The sequence below is a fragment of the Vigna umbellata genome, chromosome 8 (genome assembly GCF_029865625.1).
Source record: "Vigna umbellata cultivar VRB3 chromosome 8, Vumbellata_1.0, whole genome shotgun sequence".
NCBI classification, from domain to species: domain Eukaryota; kingdom Viridiplantae; phylum Streptophyta; class Magnoliopsida; order Fabales; family Fabaceae; genus Vigna; species Vigna umbellata.
In genome coordinates this window covers 12,282,093-12,303,146 of record NC_142172.1, presented here as the reverse complement: position 1 = coordinate 12,303,146, position 21,054 = coordinate 12,282,093, and the positions used below count along the sequence as shown (strand labels likewise).

Sequence of the window (21,054 nt, the reverse complement as noted above, 5' to 3'; positions counted from 1 at the left end):
TATTCAAAATCTCTTCTTTCAGAGTTTAGTCGATTAGCCTTATATTGAAGTTTCATTGCTTCATTATGGAGTTCCTGAAATGCATCCAACAGTTGATAGTATTTGTCCTTAATAGGCTCATCTTCGAAACTGTTGTTGCTTTCCGAGTTAATTGATCTAGCCACGAGACACAAATTCGTCTCCTCCTCTAGGCTTTGGTCATCTTCATCACTTGAAGATCCTCCTGAATCACAGTCTTCCCATGCTATGTATTCTTTGCTTATTCTTCCTTCTGTCTTGATTGTGCTTCTCATCAGCTTTATGCTTCATCTTCAAATCTAGATAGTCAGGTTTGATGTGTCCCTCCTTTCCACATTCATAACATGTAAAAGTTGTAGATTTTCCTTTCTTGTTGCCTACTCTAGAATTGCCTGCAAATTCAGATACAATATTTCTATTTTTCATGAACTTAGTAAATTTTTTTACCATCATGTTCATCACTTCTTTCTTTGGAATGTCTGTATCAGAATCATCATCATATTCATTTCTCCTGGAGGCTTTCTTGTTGATCGCTTTGAGAGTTATAGAATGTTTTTGTTTAGATTCCTCTTCCTCTTTCAGTCTTTCCAACTCCAATTCATATTCTCTGAGTTTCCAAAAAGAGTAGCCATATTCATATTAGTAAGATCTCTTGATTCAGATATGACTATTGTTGTCAGCTTCTATTAAGACTTTTCAAGATCTTTATGTTGATCTCTTATTTCTCAAATACTTTGCCAAGTGCAATCAAATGGTTTATTATGTGGGTGAACCTTTTCTACACATCATAGATATTCTCTCCAGCCTTCATCCTGAACATCTCGCATTCTTGGATTAGAGAATTCTTTCTAACTCTTTTTACCTCATCAGTCCCTTCATGAGTCACTTCTAGGACTTCCCTCATTTCCTTTGCACTTTTGCACGTTGATACCCTGAAAAACTCATCAATGGTAAGTGTAGAAGAAATAACATTTCTAGCTTTTATATCATATTGACCCTTCTATTTTCCTCTTGATTCCACTCAGAAAAGTTTGTCAAAATAGGTTTTCCATCACCTAATATTGTAGGCTCAAAAGGACCATTAATCAACATCTCATACGCCCTTATCTACAGATTCAAGAAAAATTCTCATTCTTATTTTCCAAAAAGGACAATTTTCTCCCGCAAACAAAGGAGGTCTGTTTGTAGAAGCACCTTCACCAAAGTTTGAGAAACAGAGGCCATCAAGATCAATTAATCAATTTCACAAAAAATGTAATCGATTATTTTTTGAGTAATTTTCGAAAACCAGTTCTGGTGTCAATTGTAAGAAAATAAATGGCTAGTTTCTCTTACCAAGGGGAGGAGGGGTTGAATTGGTGATCAATAAAAACAATTACTTTTCAATCTTTTCGCAAACTAAGAATGATCTTTAATCTATCTTGAAATCCAAGCAATAAAGTGCATGCAATGAAAATAAAAGAGATAAGTTATATTGGTTCGACCTTAATGCCTACATCCAGTGTCCTTTCAATCAACCTGAGATTGAAAGCCAATTGCACTATAAAGATATGAGTTTTTACAATAAGGCTTTACAGAGACCACCTCTCAAATGTAACCACCTCTCTAACTCACTAATCTAATATAGCCAACAACACAATCATGTAGCAAGAACAATCTTCTTCTGCAGTCACCCTTTGAGACACCTCTCAAAGTTCAAAGAACTCCTCGCTCTTCTTCCTGGTCGAACGCACAGGGAACCACACAATCCAAGATTGCTAAAAACAAAATATGATCAATCAAGACTACACCTCAGTAGTCAATAGTTGATCAGTAGTGAAAACCCAAATATGTTCTTCAAGAATCCTTCAAGGTAATCAACTCTTGTGTATCTTGTTTCTTGGAGCGTCTCAGCACATTTGTATCTCTTTTATAAATTCACAAAGTATTAGATATGAAAGTTTAGAATGATCAAAAGTCTATAGAGCAGTGTGCAATGCGTCAATTTATAGTTTTCTCATAACAGACGCAATCTAATCGATTACTATAATAATGTAATCGGTTTTACATTAGTAATAGAGTTACACCTAAAAAACATTCAAACATATTTAAAAGATTAGGCACATAATGTAATCGATTTACTATATCATGTAAGTCAAAACATATAAAAATATGACCGTTGAGACAGTTAAGACTTGTCAACAAACATTTTTCAAAGTATAAAAAACTTAACTGATTACATAAAATGTGTAATCGGTTAAGTACAACAGTTAGGCATTTTGAAAACATTTTCAACACAAAACTCATCACAACACATTTCAAAAAGATGTTTGCAAAAACACGAGTTTTAATCAATTTTACACTAATGTAATCGGTTAAAATTTGTTGTTTTACTACAATTTAAAACATAAGCTATCTCATGAACTTAATTGATTACAACATCATTGTAATCGATTATTTCATATAGAGTTACTTTGTGCTTGTGGTTTTATCACACAAAACATTTAGTTTGCATACAATAGATATAAATCCAATTATGATCATAGAAGTATGCAGACGAGACAACATATCATCATATGTATCAATCATAAAGAAACATTTACATACCAACACATGTGTTAATCACAAATGCACATTTATGTTGTTTTTATGAAAACATATATGTGTTGTTACAATCAATGTGTTGTCATCATAAAAAGCCAAACACATCAGGGATTGAGTTTAACACTTATATTGCTCCCCTATCAACATGCACCCGTCAGAATGAAGCGGGTGAAATGGAAGTCTTACTAAAATGGCAACAACTTTCTGAGAGTGAAAATAACTAGGAATCTATAGACGTCATCACCAAAGAATTTCTAGAGTTTCACCTTGAGAACAAGGTGAAACTTCAAGGCCATGGTATTAATAGGTTCCATGGAACTTCAAGGGCGGGGTATTAATATTCTATCAGTTTTTTGTTGATCTTGTTGCCAAGCCGTGTTGCCAAGCTGGGATACAGAGCTGGGATGCTAAGCAAGGTTGCCGAGTTGGGATGCCAAGCAGATTACCGAGTTGGGATGTCAAGCTTATTAGAAGTAGAAAACATACCCTCTTACATTTGTAACCTTGTAAAACATACTAGTATAAGTAGTTTGTGTCTAGGTTATTGGTAGTGTCAATTTTCGAAGTTTAAGGGGAAAATGGGTGGGAGAGTTTAGGTCCTTTCGAAAGACTTGTTTGTTGAAAACATCTGGGCGTTCTATCACAATGGTTATAACCAAATGAGTAGCATCTGTTTGTGAGAAACAATGATGCCACTATACCTTGCGGTGAACTATTTGCAACAAGAGTGTAATGTGGTGGAGAAAATCTAGACAACGAGAGAAATTCAGAGGATAAATCACCTAATAAATAGAAAGATGAAAAACCTAAATGAGAACAGAGGATAACTAATACAAATTCAGGATAAAATTATAATTTTAGATGGATAACGAATCACGATGCATACAGATAATATTATACTCGTCCCTCATTCGTAATTGAGCGAATATTAATGTATCTTTTACCCACTTATTACTTTAATGTTATTAAATTTATAAAAAATATATTCCTAAAAAATTAATTATAAAATAATGGATATAAAATTTAAAAGATAAAATAATTATATTAATAAAGATAAAATCAACAATAAAATGTGTATAAAAAAACTATTGCAATTATAAAAAAGAATTCCTTTATATTAGTAGATAGAAAATTTAAATATAAAAAGTTATATTAATAAGAATAAAATCAAAATATTTAGGTTTAATACATATTTTGATCCCTATTTTCGTCAATTTCATTGAAAGTGGTCATCGACTGTTTCAGACTTTTAAGGTGGTCCCAATTTTTGTTCAATTTAGTCTTTTTTTCGTCTAAATTGTTAATGACACAATATCCACGTGAGGTGAATGATGTGACTACCATTTTGTCTAACGTGGTTGCCATGGCAGTGAAACAATTAGGGTTTTCTAGTTCATGATTTGGCTTTCCATGGCGGTGTGAAGATGGATTTCTTGTTGCAACGATTTAGTTTGAAATTCTCTGGTCTAGTTTGGGGATTATGTTTGCAGGTGCCTGATGTAAGGGTTTCGTGGTTCTTGATGCTTCCATGGTTGATCACGATAATGATTCACGAGTTGGGTTTCACGGCTATGCGAATTTGTGGTGGTTGAATAAAAATGGTGCCTTGTCGTGGTTGATTCAAGTTGCAATGATGGAGATGTTGGGTTTCATTTTCAATTTGTGGTCTTTGACTTTTTGATTTGTAGGTTCAAACTCGCAATGAGGTTTTGTATAGAGGAGGCACAAAATATGTTGTTAGGGTTTCGTCGTGATTTTTGTTGGTGATGCGAGGAAGTGGTGGCTAATAAAGGTTTCTGTAGTGGTTCATGGTTGTGCTGTTGGTGACTTCATGTTTGGTTTGGGTGGCTAGGCGTAGAGGTTCTCGCATTCTGGTGCACGAGTTAGGGTTTTTTCCAAGTTGCTTTTGAGGTTGCAGATCTGCGATTTGCGGCTTGCTTGAAGAAGATGCTGACTGTCTCACGATAATAGTACAAGGATGTAGTATGAGGAAGAAGATGACGGTGCGATGTAGTATGAGGAAAAAGATGACGGTGGGAGGGGGGAGGGAGAATTTGATGACCGATTATGCAGTGACAATGAAGTTAAGGATGTTGGGAAGAAGATAAGATGATGTGATAGCCACGTCATTCACTATGTGGATATTATGTCGTTAACGATTTATACGCTATCACGAAAAAAAGACTAAATTAAACAAAAATTAAAAAAGTCAAAACCACTTCAAAATCCAAAAAACTAATAACCATTTTAAAATAATTAATAAAAATAGAAATCAATATATATATATATATATATATATATATATATATATATATATATATATATATATATATATATATATATATATATATATAAACACTTGCGCTATATGATAAACAAAAATTAAATTTAAAAAATATTTAGATTTAGAAAAAAAAATCAAATTAAATAAACAAAGTTAAATTCAAAAGATCATTGAGTAAAATAGATAAAATAATTATTTAAATTTTAAAATAATACTTAATTGGAAACAAAATGTACACAAGAAGGAATCTCACTTATTTGTGATAAATAAATTTAATACAATTTTATTATGGGTAATTGTTTTTAAATAATTTTTAAATTATAAATAGTTATTTTGATTCAAAAAATAACCAAATTTTAAAAAAATGGTCAAATTAAAAAGAAATAGTTAAATTAAAAAAAAGCATAAAATTTGTAAAATAATCATTTTAATTAAAAAAAATACTTAAAGAGTAAAATTAGAAAGAGAATACGTAAACTAAAACTAAGAAGAGAAAAAACATGTGTACCAAAGGAAAACCTCTCTTATATGTAATATAATATAGGATGTGTGTTCACTTATGATTATAAAAATAAATATAGATATTTTTCACAGTTGTAAATAATTTTATTTATTTAGTAGATAATTTTTTATTATAAAACATTATTTTAATTTTAAAAAATAATTAAATTAAAAAAAACGGTAAGAAAAATTAAAATTTTAAAAACAATTAATTGAAATGAAAACTTAGATGTAATATTGAAAAAAATTTTGTGTACACGGAAACAGGGAAACTCTTACCAATGAAAGCACATACATCATAGAACGTGTGTTTATTTTTTAGGTTTAAACTCTCGGATGGTCCTCATATGAGAATCTCAGTTGGGTCCTCATATTTGAAACTGTCTCAATTGGGTTATAATATTTGTAAAATTGAATCAATTTTACTCTATCCGTTAAGTTGTCCCAAACACCCGTTAACTTGAGCTGAGCTGTATTTTTTTTTTATAGTGTGACATTATGCATTAAATTGAATGAGTGATGTGTTTTAGAATCATCAAATCCACGTGGCGGTAATGTTTCTTCTTCCCTCCAACCACTGATCACCTTTCACCTCTTCCGCTCCTCCGCCCAAACTGCTTCCTTCTCACTCCCTAGACACACACACTTTCTTCCTCTCAAACTAAAAAACGCCGCCGTCGGCGTTTGTCGAACTCCTCTTCCCCTGCGTGAGTGTTTGTCCAAAGACAACATTGTAAAAGACTGAGAAGGAAAAAAAAAGAGAGTAGAGAAATGAAGGATTCTACGGAGTTTAGCTCCCCCTCCTTGTCCAATAACAATGTGAGCAAATTCTTAGAAAACCCACAGGGCAATGCCACTGCTTTCTGAGTTCCTGGCATTGGGGTGGCCTTAGAGTCTCTCAGATTCCAAAAAATCATCTGAGGCACCACATCGCCAAACCCTTTCTCTCCAAACTTCCTAGTGATTGCTTGGTAATCAGTCTCCCAAGGGTTTGTTGAGGCTTGATCAAACTCCATGTCACTAAACACAAACAACTTCTTTATCAATTGATCCGGTTTCAGATTCCCGCTCACAGCCACCTCCAAGATCATATCAAACACCTTCTGAAAATCAGTGTTCCAGCCCACATCCATGTTCTTCACAAACTCCTTCTTGGACTTGAGATCAGCCCCTTTAATCAAATGAAGTTTAAGGTCATTAGAAAAAGTCACAACCTTCCCCTTCCAAGGATCTTCACACAACTCAGACACCAACAACCCTAATGTCACACACACCTCCATGGGCAACCCATCCATACTCCCAGACACATCACAAACAACCAAACAACTCTTCATCATCCCTTTCTTCTTCAAATCATCAACCACCCTCTTCCACTGCAACTCAGTCACATCCTCGCAATCCCCATTATCCAATGACCTTATGATCCGATGGGGAAGCGAAGCACCAACAACAATAGTACTCTTCCCTAACTTCACATCCTTCAAGTAAGCCTCAAACCTCTCCTTGTCATGCTTCAAAAACTTATCTTTATAAAATTCCATAGCCACAGAAGCAACCCTATTGTAAGGAATCAAATCCCGACGATTGTCCCCTATGAACACCTCAAGCAACTCCAACACCCTTCCTCAAAGGCACCAACACCTCCTTCCTCAACCAATCGCGAACTCTATAAGCATAATGCGCCTCCTCAACCCCCTCGTACTCATTATATTCCTCACGAGGAAAAACCCTTTTCACAATTGTTTCACACAACAAAGCTTGTTGATCGAAAGATAGTCCACAGAGGGACACCATTTTACGGCAAGACTGATTTTCGTCACCGACCCAGATTTCAAAAACTTGAGATCCTTCCTTAAACACTTGGCAAAATGATGAGAGACGCAATCATGAAGGAATCGAAAATCTGGGTCACTTGTATAACAATAACCAAGCTTCTTCGCCAATGCCTTCCTTTTCTCTTCTCTGGCAACATGTGAAAGTTCTTTCTCGGAAGACTCAGTTTTCTCCTTTGCCGCGTCGACTGTTTCATTCAAAGCCTCCCTTTTCCCCTTTTGCGTCTTAGTAGTCCTACGTTTTTTTCTTCTGTTGATCATCCGCCATTTTGCCTTGCACCACAGTTTTTCCTTGCACCACTCTCTTTTTTGAATTTCCCGGGGATCGGAACCTTATAGAAGGAGGTAAAGGATTTTTGGGAGGTCCTTGAAGTATCCAAAGTCAGTGAGGGAGGGAATGTTAGCAGCGAGGGTTTTGGGGTGGTGGCAATGAAGTGAGGGCCCACACAAGTTGGAGTCTTTGGAGGAGGGTCGCTGGTGGGGTGTCAGGAACCACGTGGAAGAAGAAGTCCAGACATGGGTTCCCCGTGGTAAGAAATGTTGGGGATAAATTTTCCATCAAGGTCATGTTTGGGGTTGATGTGGTGTTGAATGCGAACACCATTAGGTTCATGAAGGGGTCACTTGGAGTGGTGCATGTAACTGTTGGGATTGAAGCTGGGTCGGGGATTGTTTAGGCGAGGGTTGCGGTGGGTTCGGCGATGTAGAGTTCAGGTGGACCTATAAGGGTTGGGTTGCTCATTGTGTTGACTAAGATAATGGATTATGTTGTGATAGAATCTAGAATTGAAAGAAAAAGTTGTAACTTGCAAACTTCGGTTGAAGCAACTTAGGTGGAGGAGTGAAAGAGGTGAAAGGTGATCATTGGTTGGAGGGAAGAAGAAGCATAACACAACACTCATTCAATTTAACGCACAATATCAGACCATAAAAAAAATACAGCTCATCTCAAGTTAACAGCATTGGGGACAACTTAACGGATATGGTAAAATTGGCTCAATTTTACAAATATTATGACCCAATTGAGATAGTTTCAAATATGAGGACCCAACTGAGATTCCCATACAAATATGAGGATCATCCGGGGGTTTAAATATATTTTTTAATAATAATAAAAAATAATAGGTTTAAACCCTCATTTGGTCCTCATATTTGTGTGCCAATCTCAAGTGGGTCATCGTGTTTTTTTCGGTCTCAATCGGGTTTGTTACATGTGTTTGTAATGTAATTGTGATATCAATGTTGATGAAACTAGGTTGATGAAAGTACGATGAAAGTAGGTTTATATGAATGTAATTTGATCTTTGGAAGGATGTTTGGAATGTTGTTGTCTGTTTTAAATATAAAGTTGACTTGTAATGATGTTTAATATTGTCTTATTTGATTAATGAAATTTCATGTGGATTGTAGTTGTTAAAGGAAGTGCAAAGGTAACATCAGAAAACAACTTTGTTAAATATCATAAACATATGATGACAACTTGAATAAAAAGTGGACTTCATTATCATTTAAGAAAAAAACCTGATAGCAAGTTTGTCTTACTCAATGCATAAGATAACAAAACAAATCTGATATTAAAATAAGAAAAGAAACCTGATATTATGTTATCAATCTTACTCAATCAATAATATAAGAAAAGAAACCTGATATTACTTCATCAATCTTACTCAGTCAATAACATAAGAAAATGAACCTGATATTACTTCATCAATCTTACTCAGTCAATAACATAAGAAAATAAACCTGATATTACTTCATCAATACAAATTACACCAAATATGTCTTCATGAAGTACACATAGACCAAAATAAAAGTTATACTACATTGTTTTCATCACTAAATATGTCTTGAGCAATACACATTACACAAAAAAAAAATGATAATACATTGGTCCTTCATCACAGTTAAGATTAAATATGACTTCATTCATCACAAGGACATTCAGCTGACTCTTGAGAAATAGGCACATCTCTTGGTGGAGGGATTGTGAGTTGTGTTTGTTGAGTAGGTTGGTCAGCAGACACATCTGGTGGAGGCACAAATTGTGTTGTAGGTCGTTGTGGACATGATTTTTTGTTGTGTCCAAGTTGTTTGCAGACAACACAAGTTTTTTTGCTGCCACCCTTTCTTAATTCAATGTCATTCTTCTTCAACTCCCAAGGCCCTAGTCTTCGTTTCTTCTTGGGTCTTCCTGGCATTGTCCTCTTCTTTGGGGGTAATACATCTGGATATGAAGTTATGTCCCAGACAAGTTGACCATTAATAGGATAAATGATGGTGTTGTAAGTCTATTCATAAGTTGACTTCCTAAACCAATGGCCAATGTAGTCTTCTGCATTTAAATTTAAGAATTTCATTGTGGTTATTGCGTGAGTGCAAGGAATTCTAGTTATTAACCACTTTGTACAACTGCAGTCCTTGTTTTCAATATTGACAACAAATTGCTCCCCAAATTTAAGACTTCAAATAATTGATGCGATGACCATCTGTCATGAGCACAAAAATGACAACACAGTTAGCAACATGTTCTTAATGATGAGCAAAAATTAAATGTGGGTGTGAAGTTACCTTGGTAACCAATATCTGGTTAACCATGACTACTTTTCAAATCTGTTGAGAACCTTAGAGCACACAGAACCTTGATACAAACCCATTTTTGTCCTGTTCGTAGCCCATCTCTTCATGATGTAAACCCTAATGTTTTCTAACATTGAGAAGTGGCTTACACCTACTACTAACTAGCACACTATTGAACCCCTCACACATGTTGTTCACAAGAGTGTCTGATTGTGATCTAGGACTGAATCTAGATCTTGACCAAAACCTGGAAGATTAAAATGTCAGTAAATAAAACTGTCAAAGCAAATATAACAGTAAAAGCACAATAAGGTTTGGAGAAAAGTGATTACATACCTAGGTGGAATTGCAATCAAGTATTTAAATGCGTATACATTTATCCTGACCATCTTCACTCACAGACTCATCCTCACCATCATCTCCAGCCTCTTCATACTGACCATCATCTCCAGCGTCATCCTCACCCTCATCCTCAGCCACACGATCATCCTCAATCTCATCCTCTTCTACATCTTCCAGCTCAAAATCATTGACATCATGTACCTCAACCTCCTCTACATGATGTACTTCACCATCCTCCACATGCTCAATCTGTTTAGCAACTTCACCCTCACCCTTAACCTCATTCTCAGAGTGACCCTCCTCCATTTCTATTCCAACTTCAGGATGAACCTCAGCCTCAGCCTCAGCCTCACCCTCAACCTCAACCTCATCCTCACAGTGACCCTCCTCCATTTCTGTTCCAACTTCAGGCTGAACCTCAGCCTCACCCTCAACCTCACCCTCAGGATCACCCTCCACTTCTCTTGCAACATCAACTTCATTATTAACATCACCATCAACCCCATCACCATCAACCCCATCACCATCAACCCAATCAATCATTTCTATTATCTATGGTTCCATGGTATTATGAACCACGTACAAATGAACTTCATCATTTAACCTTGCTATATTCAGCATATGCATAACACCCCTATCATCAGTCAATAATTCTAACCTATCTGGCACCACTGACTGACCTCCTAAATTGTACCAAAGTTCTTTTATGTCTATATAACCTAAGTCTTTCACTGAAACTTATATTCCAAAATAGCACCACAGGTCTAGATCACAAGACCATTCTGCTATCTCGCCATCAAATTTTAAATTTCCATTCTCATCACTAACAAAATGCCCACAATGATGGACCACAACTTTAATATGTTCAGCCATGCAATATTATAATTCAACCACAAGCTTTTAACACCTGTACAATGGGGGGGGAATATTATTATTTCTCACTTTTTACTAACTAAGCAAACATTCAGACATCAACGAGACAACGGAACAAACTAACATCCCCACTAAGGAAACACTCAGACATAAAAGTTGAACACAACTTCTAAACAATTCATAAAGGCACTTTTGGGACCACAACACTCTACACCTTTCAACAAACAGTGACATAAAAATCTTGGGACCCATAACCCATACCAATCTCGGGACTCATCACAAAATAACAGTACCAAATCAACTATAACCTAAACGCAAAAACATAGCACTATCGGGACCACAACACAACAAATTCGGGACCACAACAAAGCATAAACAAAGCAAAATAACTACATATTCGTAAAGGTCAAAAGCGAAAAACATAGGATACTAACCTTAACTGGCCCCCACTTTCAATTCTGTTCCTCCACCACCGCGTGATTGTCTTCGTCTTCGCAAAGTCGACCCAACCCTAATTCTCACACTCACTCACCAAAGCAAAATCCCTAACTCATGAAATCTCTAATTCCCATTTCAGTTTTTCTGTTTAACTTAAAATAAAAAGCCACTCAAAATCACTACTTCCCTCATTCCCTGCCACGTATAAATTTTTTTCATAAAACTATTATCCATGTATTTAAATATTTTAAACTGAGCTCATTATCTGTGCATCATGTAATCAAATGCAAACGACGTTACTGATAAATTAACGGAGATGGCTTGATTGACTCATTTTAACAAGTATAAGGACCTGATTGAGACCCAAAAAAACACGATGACCCACTTGAAATTGACACTCAAATATGAGGACCAAACGATGGTTTAAACCAAAATAATAATAATAATTATAATTATAATTATAAAAGTTAATTTAAATCATTTTTAAAATTTTATTGTTGATAATTTTGTTATATATATATATATATATATATATATATATATATTCTAATTTTTAAATGATAATTATTTTCCCTCTCTATTTTAATTTTAACAAACGAGAATAATCTATTTTATGCTTTTAAAATGAATACAGGAATTCTATAAAGACTCCTGGCAAGAAGTGACACATGTGATGGGGGACATATCATGAAAGTTACAACCTTTATAACATTAATTAGGTGCATAAACTTGTTTTTAAGTACCTAAATTCGTAGTTAATTAAATTTATGTATCTTCTATTTCTATTCATCTTTCTATTAGGTTCATGACAATTGTATACATTTCTACAAACTTCTAAAACATTCTAGAATCTTCTTAAAATTTTACAAATTATTTTGCTTTTTAATTTTTCAAATCTTTTAAGTTCTTTCTAAATGTTTCTTTTGGGTTGTTGCTAACTCTTAATATTATTTTTTTTTTCAAATATTTTATTGTGTTTAATCTCCACCCAAAAATTACATGAATTAATAATCTATGTTTTAATAAGGATATCTCTAAACAAATCACCACAATTTTATACGAAATGCATACTCATGGGAGTGTAGTGTTTGGACCAAATAAAATTCGATCAATTGGATTGCATTTGATATATTATAGGATACTTAAGAATACATAACTCAAAAGATATTTCTAATATGGGTAAGTTTATTATTTTTGTTGCACAACATATGGAATGATTTTATTTCTGTTACAACATAGTAAATGTTGAAAATGAGGAAGCAACAAATGATTGAACACAATCCATGATCAAGTGGATACTTGTATAAGATAATAGACTACATTAAGGATAGTGACAGATCGTTAACAAATATTTTAGAAAAGTCAAATTTTTTATATAAATGTATACAAATTTTTAAGTCGTCAAATATATAAAATACATTAAAGTTTTTTAAAAAAATATTTTAAATTGTATATATATATATATATATATATATATATATATATATATATATATATATATATATATATATATATATATATATATATATATATATATATAATTGGAGAGTTCAAGATTCTCTCCACTCTCCACTAAACATTGCTAATAAGAGATACATGACAATCAATATGATTGAGTGAATATATATGGTGAAAAAGACTAGAAACCTTCCAATTTCTTTCTTGGTGAAGGCTGCATACATATAATATAATAAATTTTTCACCCAATTAAAGATGTATATTACAAAGTAGCTACCAAATCATTAGAGATATATAATGAAAGATAAACACTCATATAGAGCTTGAATTTTATATATCAACCACAATATTTAAATAGAAGAAATCATAAATTGATAGAGGTGTAGCAAGCTGAAAATTTTCATAATCAAAATAAATGAATCATGGTATGAGTGTGAGAAGTTTAGATAAACCTTGAATTCACTTTCATGTATACTTACTCCATACAGTACACATAATCCAATTCAAACATATACAATAATAATATCTAGAAACTCAAATAAGTATTCAAGCTTTATAACATATCACAAGAATAATTAAGGAACAAATACTATTAATCGCCATACACACAGCTCATTTTGTATCTAATTCCTAAAATATGGAGATCATAAAAATTTCGCCTAAAATCAAGTATAAAAAAATAAAAATGTATATTTAGAAAAAAATCATAAAAAATATTAATGTCACTAAATACAAGCTTCTCAACAATTTTTTAACTTCAACTTTAAATCATTAAATAAATACTAAACTATATTACGTGTATCATGATTTTAATTATATCATCAATACATTTTTTTTCTTTTTACTAATTTCTACACAATATCTCTAACATTAATAATATCGAATATTTACCTTTAAATGAAACTATTAAAATAAATGACGCAAAAACTACACAAACCCATTAAAATTGAGAACATTTTAGGGTTAAATATGTTTTTAGTCCCTAAACTATTGGCCGTTTCTGGTTTTCGTCCCTCTTCCAAACTAAGGTACGATTTGGTCCTCAATCTTTAAAAAACGTTCGTTTTAGTCGAAAAAACGAACGTTTTGAGGACTAAAACGAGGACTAAAAACAAAATTTTGAGGACTAAAACGAACGTTTTTTTAAAGAATAAGGACCAAATCGTACCTTACTTTGAAAGAGGGACGAAAACCAGAAACGACCAATAGTTTAGGGACTAAAAACATATTTAACCCAACATTTTAACTTAAAAAAAACAACAACTTTTCTTCTTCACATATTTCGTTAAAACTTTAATTTATTAATATGAATGAATTATCAAATTTTTATATTAATAATTATAAATTTACTATTATGGTATTTTATATAAATTATTAAAAATATTATTAATTAATCTAATAATAAAATTAATAATTTAATTTAAATTCTTATCAGTATATACTTAAATCACTAATATCAATTAATAATATTCAACAAACATTTAAGTCAATAATTTCAACTTTATAATTTGCTTTATAATAATTTTAGCTAACATTTTAAATTTCATACTAAGACTGGCATAAAGTGTAATTTAAATTAGTCATTATTCTCAACTTTACAATTCACTACATAATAATTTAAATAATATTTTAAAAGTTAACCATATATATTTTTATTATTTCTATGTTGGCACAATTTTAAAATAATTATTAATTATTAATATTATTACTACTGATAGCTGTATTTTATAATATTTTAAATCGTATTCAAAAATTTATAATTAAATATAATTAATCATTAATTATAAACTCTTAATTCTTATTAAACAAATATTTTTTTACGTTAATTAATTACTTTTACACACCATTTTTTTAAAGTTACATTAAATATATTAATTATTAAATAAATTAATCAATAGCTTTTCTCATATTAAACTTAAAACCAATAAACCTTAAATGAAAAAGTGAATAAAATAGAATTCAATTTTGAAATAGTAGAATTTCGATCAATTTTTCCAATATCAACAGTGAATTAGAAGGTAAGAAAGTATTCCTATAAGACCATTTCTCAACCCAAATTATAAAATGTTTATTCAAGAACAGAAATTTGACCCGTTTTCTAGTGCTGGATGGGGAAATTGAAGATAAGAAATCGAATTTAGAAGAAAAAAAAAATGATCTCCCAGGTTTATTTGGAAAATCAATTTTTTAGAAATATTTGTATAACTTTTTAAGAAAAAAATGTAGAGAGACAGTGAAACATTTCCTCTGAAATTCTCAATTTATTTCCTCGTATTTTTGTAGCCACAATTTTTTTTTTTCAACTCAAAAAGGCTAATATCACCAAAATTCAGAACCCTCACATAAAAACACCCACAACAAACCATCTTTTGTCTTTTCAATGGGACTGTTTGGGAGAACCCCATTTGCGTTTTTTCTGAACTATTTTTCCTCTACCATTCTTGCATCACTTAGTTGTTAGCTTGTCGAAACAGAAACAGAAGAACTCTACATTACATACGCACATAGGTTTCATTAAGTAGACAGAGAATCTACTGAAACTTCTGTATTGTTTTTGTGCTCCAAATTTTTCGTCAGTGAATACCATCCATTTTTCGTAAGATTTTATAATTTTTTTTTTGTTTTACCTTCGAGAAAAACCAGGCCAAGGTGGTGTTTCTCTCTTGGAGGAGGTTTTTACTTTAACGCCAGAATCTGAAACAACAACAACATCGACGTTTGTTGATATAATATTAATAATAAAAGTTAGACTTGTGTGTCTGTTTCTGATTTTGTGGTGTTACCGTGAACCTCCATCCCCTCTTAATCCAACGTTTATCCATTGCCTAGACCCGAATCAAAACCCAACCTTTGCCTCAACGCAACACCAAAAATATTATTTTCTTAAACAAAAAAATAGAAAGAGAAAAAAAACGTAGCTTTTAGCTTTGGGTATCGACTGTCGACCACCCAAATTGAACCCTTTTAATCCGTTTTCTGACAAGGGGAAGGACAACAATCTAGTGCTTTTCTAGGTTGCATCGAGGCCCTTGTTGTTTTTCATTGATCAGTGGCAATTGGCATTAAAAAAATTGGATTTTGATTTGTGGGTGGTTGGTGGATTTGGTTTTCCCTCGATCTATTGATCCGGGGTTGTGGCTTTTGGGTTTTTGATGTTGAGAATGAATAAAGAGTCACTTGATTACTGGAGGAATTACTTTGGAGCTGCGAACTCTGACATATTTGGCATCATTGACCATGCGATCATGGTGGCTGCTTCTGATTGCCCCGAGGAGTTCAGGATGAGGAGGGATGGGATTGCAGAGAGATTGTTTTCTTGCAGACTGAGTCGATGTTTGGGGTGTGAGCGGGTGGAATTGTCTGTCCCAGTGGATGATGATGGTGGTGGTTGTAAGAATGGCTTTGAAAGGGCCGGTGCTGAGTTTGAGTCTGAAGCAGGCGCAAGTAAAGAGAGCAAGGTCAATAGTGCCAGCGTTGATGATCCTGGAGTGATGAACACTAACCGAGCTAGCAATTACAGCTATGGGGAAGCTGAGGCGTTGACTGATGAGATTGAAGAAGAGTCACAATATGTTGAAGAGGTATTCAGGATCAAGGATGTTTTGCTTAACTGTGAAGAAGAGGTATGGTATTTATTTTAGCGCAATGTTTGGTTTTTATGTGCCAGATTACCTCTCTACCAACTCCACCCCTACCTTTTTTGTTTACTTCTGCATCAATAGTTGCTTCTTTGTGTTGCAATTTGGTTTTTGTTTTTGAGTTTTAATGAAGAATAAGTTTCTCTTACTTCTGAGAAGGGTTCTGGTTAGTTATATTTATAGAATAAGGTTTTAAATTATGGTCATTGCAACTTTTGATGTTCGATAAGCCTTGCTAATGTGATTGCCATCATGTGAATGGTCTTGCTGCAACCACAGTGGCCGTTTTTTAAACGTCTAGTCTTAGAATGTAAAGGGTTTTATTGGATGGGAGTGAAGTTCTTACATGAAAGACTAAATTGTTTTGTGTCCTGCGGTCCCCTGATTCATGGTTTTATATTTCATGTTGTGACAGTCTGATTCAGTTTTGTTTGATTCATTGAGGAGGCTTCAGCTGATGGAACTCACAGTGGATCTTTTGAAGGTTTGATTTGAGTCATCACTTCACTTGCTCATTCATTAAGACTGCCATTTTTCTTTCCTGCTGTTTGGCTTGCAGATGTGTTTTTCTCCTCCCGTTGTCTGAAAAATTAATTTTGCCAGGCAACTGAGATTGGAAAGGCTGTCAATCCTCTTCGAAAGCATGGATCAAGTGACATTTGTCTACTAGCGCGGACTCTTATCGAGTATGAATTGGTTTTTCTTTGATAGTTGTGTTTCATGTGTATATCCTCAGGATCTATAAATGATAAATGGTTTTTTATCATCTCCTACATGGATTGATTGATGTTTGTAAATAGTTTCCTTCCTTGCCAATTAGTGGTTTGTTACTCTTTGTGATATTATTTGTGAACTTTAGTAAAGGTCAATGAGTTCATTCACTATTGTTTTTCTAATCCATTCATCTCACTGGCATGAATAGTAGTAAATGGCGCATTATTGTAGAGTGGCCTTTGGCCGCTAGGGGATTCAAATAGTGGAGGGATTTTCCATTATGGCCATTGTTACTTCAATATAACAAAAATATCAGCTTCAATAAAACCCATTTTAACCCCCAAAACAATGTTATTAATTTTTTTATTTGGATAAAATTGCAATTTCTAAGGTTGCCTCTGTTTTTACTTTTGTTCCTTCACATTTTATAGGACCAATATTTTCTAGTGTTTCATTCTTTCTAGTTTCTCTAAGCTTCCTAATTAAATTGGTAATTTTATCTACTTTGTTATGTTCTCTTTCAATTAATTTCATCATCATCTTTCATTTTCTGAATTTATTACTATGTTCTTATGGCTCATAGATGAATTTTTTATTTATTTTTATTTCATTATCTTCTCATTGCTTGGTTAAATGGTGATCATGTGTATAAACAGTGAGTTTGTACTGTTTGTCATGACAATTTTTAATTTTGTTTTTTTGTTTCATGTCATCCTGATATAGGCTTTTTAGATTTTGTTTCTACGTGCCACTATTCCAGATTGACACCCATTTTATGGGTTCTGAAATTGCACTTTTACTGGTAGCTTGGTGAATCATTTCTCATTCGCTCAAATGTGATGCTTATCAAATATAAAAAGTGTCCAACCACCAGGTTATTTCACATGTTAGCATTGTATGCAATTTAGGTGCACTTCTTTTTCTCTCTCTGCATTCTGTTTTTTAATGAAAAAATGAGTTGGTAAACGGAAACTATTGGGTTCTTTTCTGTGCTTAAGCATGGAGACTGTTCTAGTTATGTTTGATGCAGATCTGAATGTAGGTGCATGACTCGTGACTGATTTCAGTTCAATTTATCAGTCTGTATGCTCAAACATCTCACGTTGTTAAAAGTCTTCTATTACATATTTTATTCATGTTAGTGTAGTAGTTTTGCATGAGATACAAGCTATACATTCTAAACATTGTTATTGAATTGTAGAGCCTGGAAGGAAATGGTGGATGATTGGGTCAAGGCTACCACAGCTATTGCAGGTATAAACATTTTATCTGCCTTGTTGTTGAAGTGATCCATAAAAATCTTCTCTTCTTTCTAATTTTGAAATATATTCATACTTATAGGTTCAGAAGGTACTCCAGATTCAGTAAATCCATCTGTTATTGATGATGAAGAAGGTCTTCCATCACCTCCTATGGATGAAGGGGCTTTATTTGCCCCACCAACAGGTTCTATGGAACTCTCCCAGGTACTTACTTCAATGTCCTTCCTCTACCTTTATTGTATTAATGCCTTGCAATATTTGATAGTTAGAATCTAACTTCAACTTCACTTGGTTGGATGTCACATAATTTGATGATGCAAAGTTCTTTGATGGCATGGATGATGATGGAAGTGAGTTGACTTCACAATTTCTTAATGCTAATCTAGCTAGCTTTTTCTCTACGGTTCTTTATTTGAATCCCCACTTCTTAGATTGATGATTATGCTTGTGGGTTGCTATTTCAGATCCTCGACATAGTGGGGAATTCATCAAAAACCGTGATCATGGAAGAAGTCCATCCCTGAGGAGGAAACCTCAAGCATCAAATGAGGCAAACATTATAGCCAAGGACGGTAAGGGTCAGCAAGCAAAGAAAAATGAGGTTGCTGTGAGGCCAAATAAACCAGTTATCAGTGATTCCGGTCCTGGCAGACCACCAAAATCAACCATGCAGAAGAAAGGCTCTATTGAGCCGAAGGTGCAACAGAATACAGTGAAGAATACTATACCAAAAAATCCTCATGTTCGTCAGCTAGATGTAAGGAAAAATTTTCTTGGGTCATCAAGTTTGTGGATTTGAATTTTGTTTGAATTTCATTTCTTGTCTATCAGAAACCCAGGTGTTCGGATGATGCTTCAGTCCAAGTGAAGTTAGAAGCCAGTAAGAGGAAACTTCAGGAGCGGTATCAACAAGTTGAAAATGGTTTGTCTTTTCTTTTCCAAACTCTATGTCTATTTTTCTTTCTAAGTATAATTTTTAGATTCTAGATCTCTTGACATAATAAAGTTAAATCAAGCAACCTAGTGAGCACTAGTGAAGGGAACATGGTAGAGTCCTAGTGAGACTGTTTAAAAGATTTGAACTTATAACCTCAAAGAGTGAAGGAAACAATCTTAGCTGTTAAGAGTGGTACATTGGTTGAGAAGAAAGTGTACAGACTTATATATAACCAGTGTCTTTTGGAAATTTCTAAACCCAAAAAGTGCTTCAAGGAGCCAAGAATTTTCAACTTGAATAGAGATTGAGGCAGATGGATTGTTGGTTTAGGTATGGTGTTAGGAGGATGACATGAAGGGAGGAGTAAGAGGGATTGGATTTGGAATCATCCATGTTAACCATGGAGAACCAAGACAGATATCTATAAAGAAGAAAAATATCTCAGAAAGCAGAAGAAAATCTATATTGTTACCATATTGATAATGTAGTAAGGTTTTCATTGATTGAAAAGAAAGAGTACAAACTTACATAAACAGAATAGCAAACTTTCACTTAATATACTCGTGATAGTATAGCCTTAAATGTAGGATTTGGTAGATCAACCTTCCAAAATTTAGAGCTTGATTTCATTACTAAATATAGTGATGAAACTGCTTCTTGATTCTCATTTTCAGCTAAGAGGCAGAGGACAGTACAGGTTATGGAGTTGCATGACCTCCCAAAGCAAGGTATTGGCCACCGGAATCCGCATTTGAAACCCGGAAATCACAAGAGGCAATGGGGTAATGGACGAAGATAGAACAGTTAATTTCCAGAATCTGGACAAGAACTCCCTTTGCTATCCACTATTGAAGCTTCATAATCTCTTGACCATACAAAAACTATAATTGAGTTCACCATTCTTACCTGTATAGAGCTGTTCTGATGGGAAGGGAAGTAACCTCTGTGTCACTGTTTCATTTTTCAAGTTAAAAAAGGTTGAATTGAATATACATAGAATTTTGTTGATCCAAGATTGGATTTGGAAGAGGATTCTTGAGCACTTAATTGTTGATGTGGTTCTAAATTGGGTATCCATTGGTTCCATCTTCATCATCGGTCATTTAATTTTTGAACAATTTTCTTGTCACACAACATTCATCAGCTCTTGCCTTGGGGTCTCAACTTTTCAGCTCCATTGTCACAGATTCAAGAGCTCTTGAGAATAAACAATAGCATTTGAGTATCATCATTTTGTTATTAAAACCCTTTTCAACCTTTGTTGCATGCTGTGTGATGCAAGAAAATGCTGTGAGAGTGTGTGATGCCTCATGATATAGTGGACTGAATTACCAAGGAAAATGCTGCAACATAACTTTTCTATCTTTCTTTATCAATTGAACTCAATTATAGTTGAAATTTTACACTTAAAATAAAAGCCTAAATGTATAATTCAACTTAAAAAACATCTCATGAAATTTATGCAACAAAAAAGAGAGTTAGACTATAAATTATTAAACGCAAAAAGAGTATGCATGCATTAGTTTCATAGTTTTATATTTTAGGCCCATAAAATTACAAAAATCATGCTTTGTGGAATAAAACTATGAGAGTTGTT

The 21,054-nt window shown here is 33.6% G+C and overlaps 1 protein-coding gene and 1 pseudogene across 1 annotated transcript; one reads left to right on the top strand and one right to left on the bottom strand.

Annotated features, from left to right (window-relative positions):
• Positions 1 to 228: 228 nt before the first annotated feature.
• LOC124832092 (uncharacterized) lies at positions 229 to 7,960 on the bottom strand (annotated as a pseudogene).
• Positions 7,961 to 15,263: 7,303 nt separating this feature from the next.
• Positions 15,264 to 20,726, top strand: LOC124832095 (putative mediator of RNA polymerase II transcription subunit 26b). The gene is made up of 9 exons (XM_047306218.2): positions 15,264 to 16,529; positions 16,960 to 17,028; positions 17,148 to 17,230; positions 18,460 to 18,512; positions 18,600 to 18,724; positions 18,843 to 18,870; positions 18,985 to 19,277; positions 19,352 to 19,442; positions 20,132 to 20,726. Exons 1-9 carry the CDS (start codon positions 16,059 to 16,061, stop codon positions 20,254 to 20,256), a joined length of 1,338 nt encoding a protein of 445 aa, XP_047162174.1. The 5' UTR covers positions 15,264 to 16,058; the 3' UTR covers positions 20,257 to 20,726.
• The last annotated feature ends 328 nt before the right edge of the window (positions 20,727 to 21,054 follow it).

Excerpts from the sequence above, each read along its gene's own strand:
- LOC124832095 (XM_047306218.2), top strand. The coding sequence starts at position 16,059 with ATGTTGAGAATGAATAAAGAGTCACTTGATTACTGGAGGAATTACTTT. Across the intron at positions 17,029-17,147 it reads TCACAGTGGATCTTTTGAAG|GCAACTGAGATTGGAAAGGC; the intron begins GTTTGATTTGAG and ends TAATTTTGCCAG. Across the intron at positions 19,443-20,131 it reads GTATCAACAAGTTGAAAATG|CTAAGAGGCAGAGGACAGTA; the intron begins GTTTGTCTTTTC and ends TCTCATTTTCAG.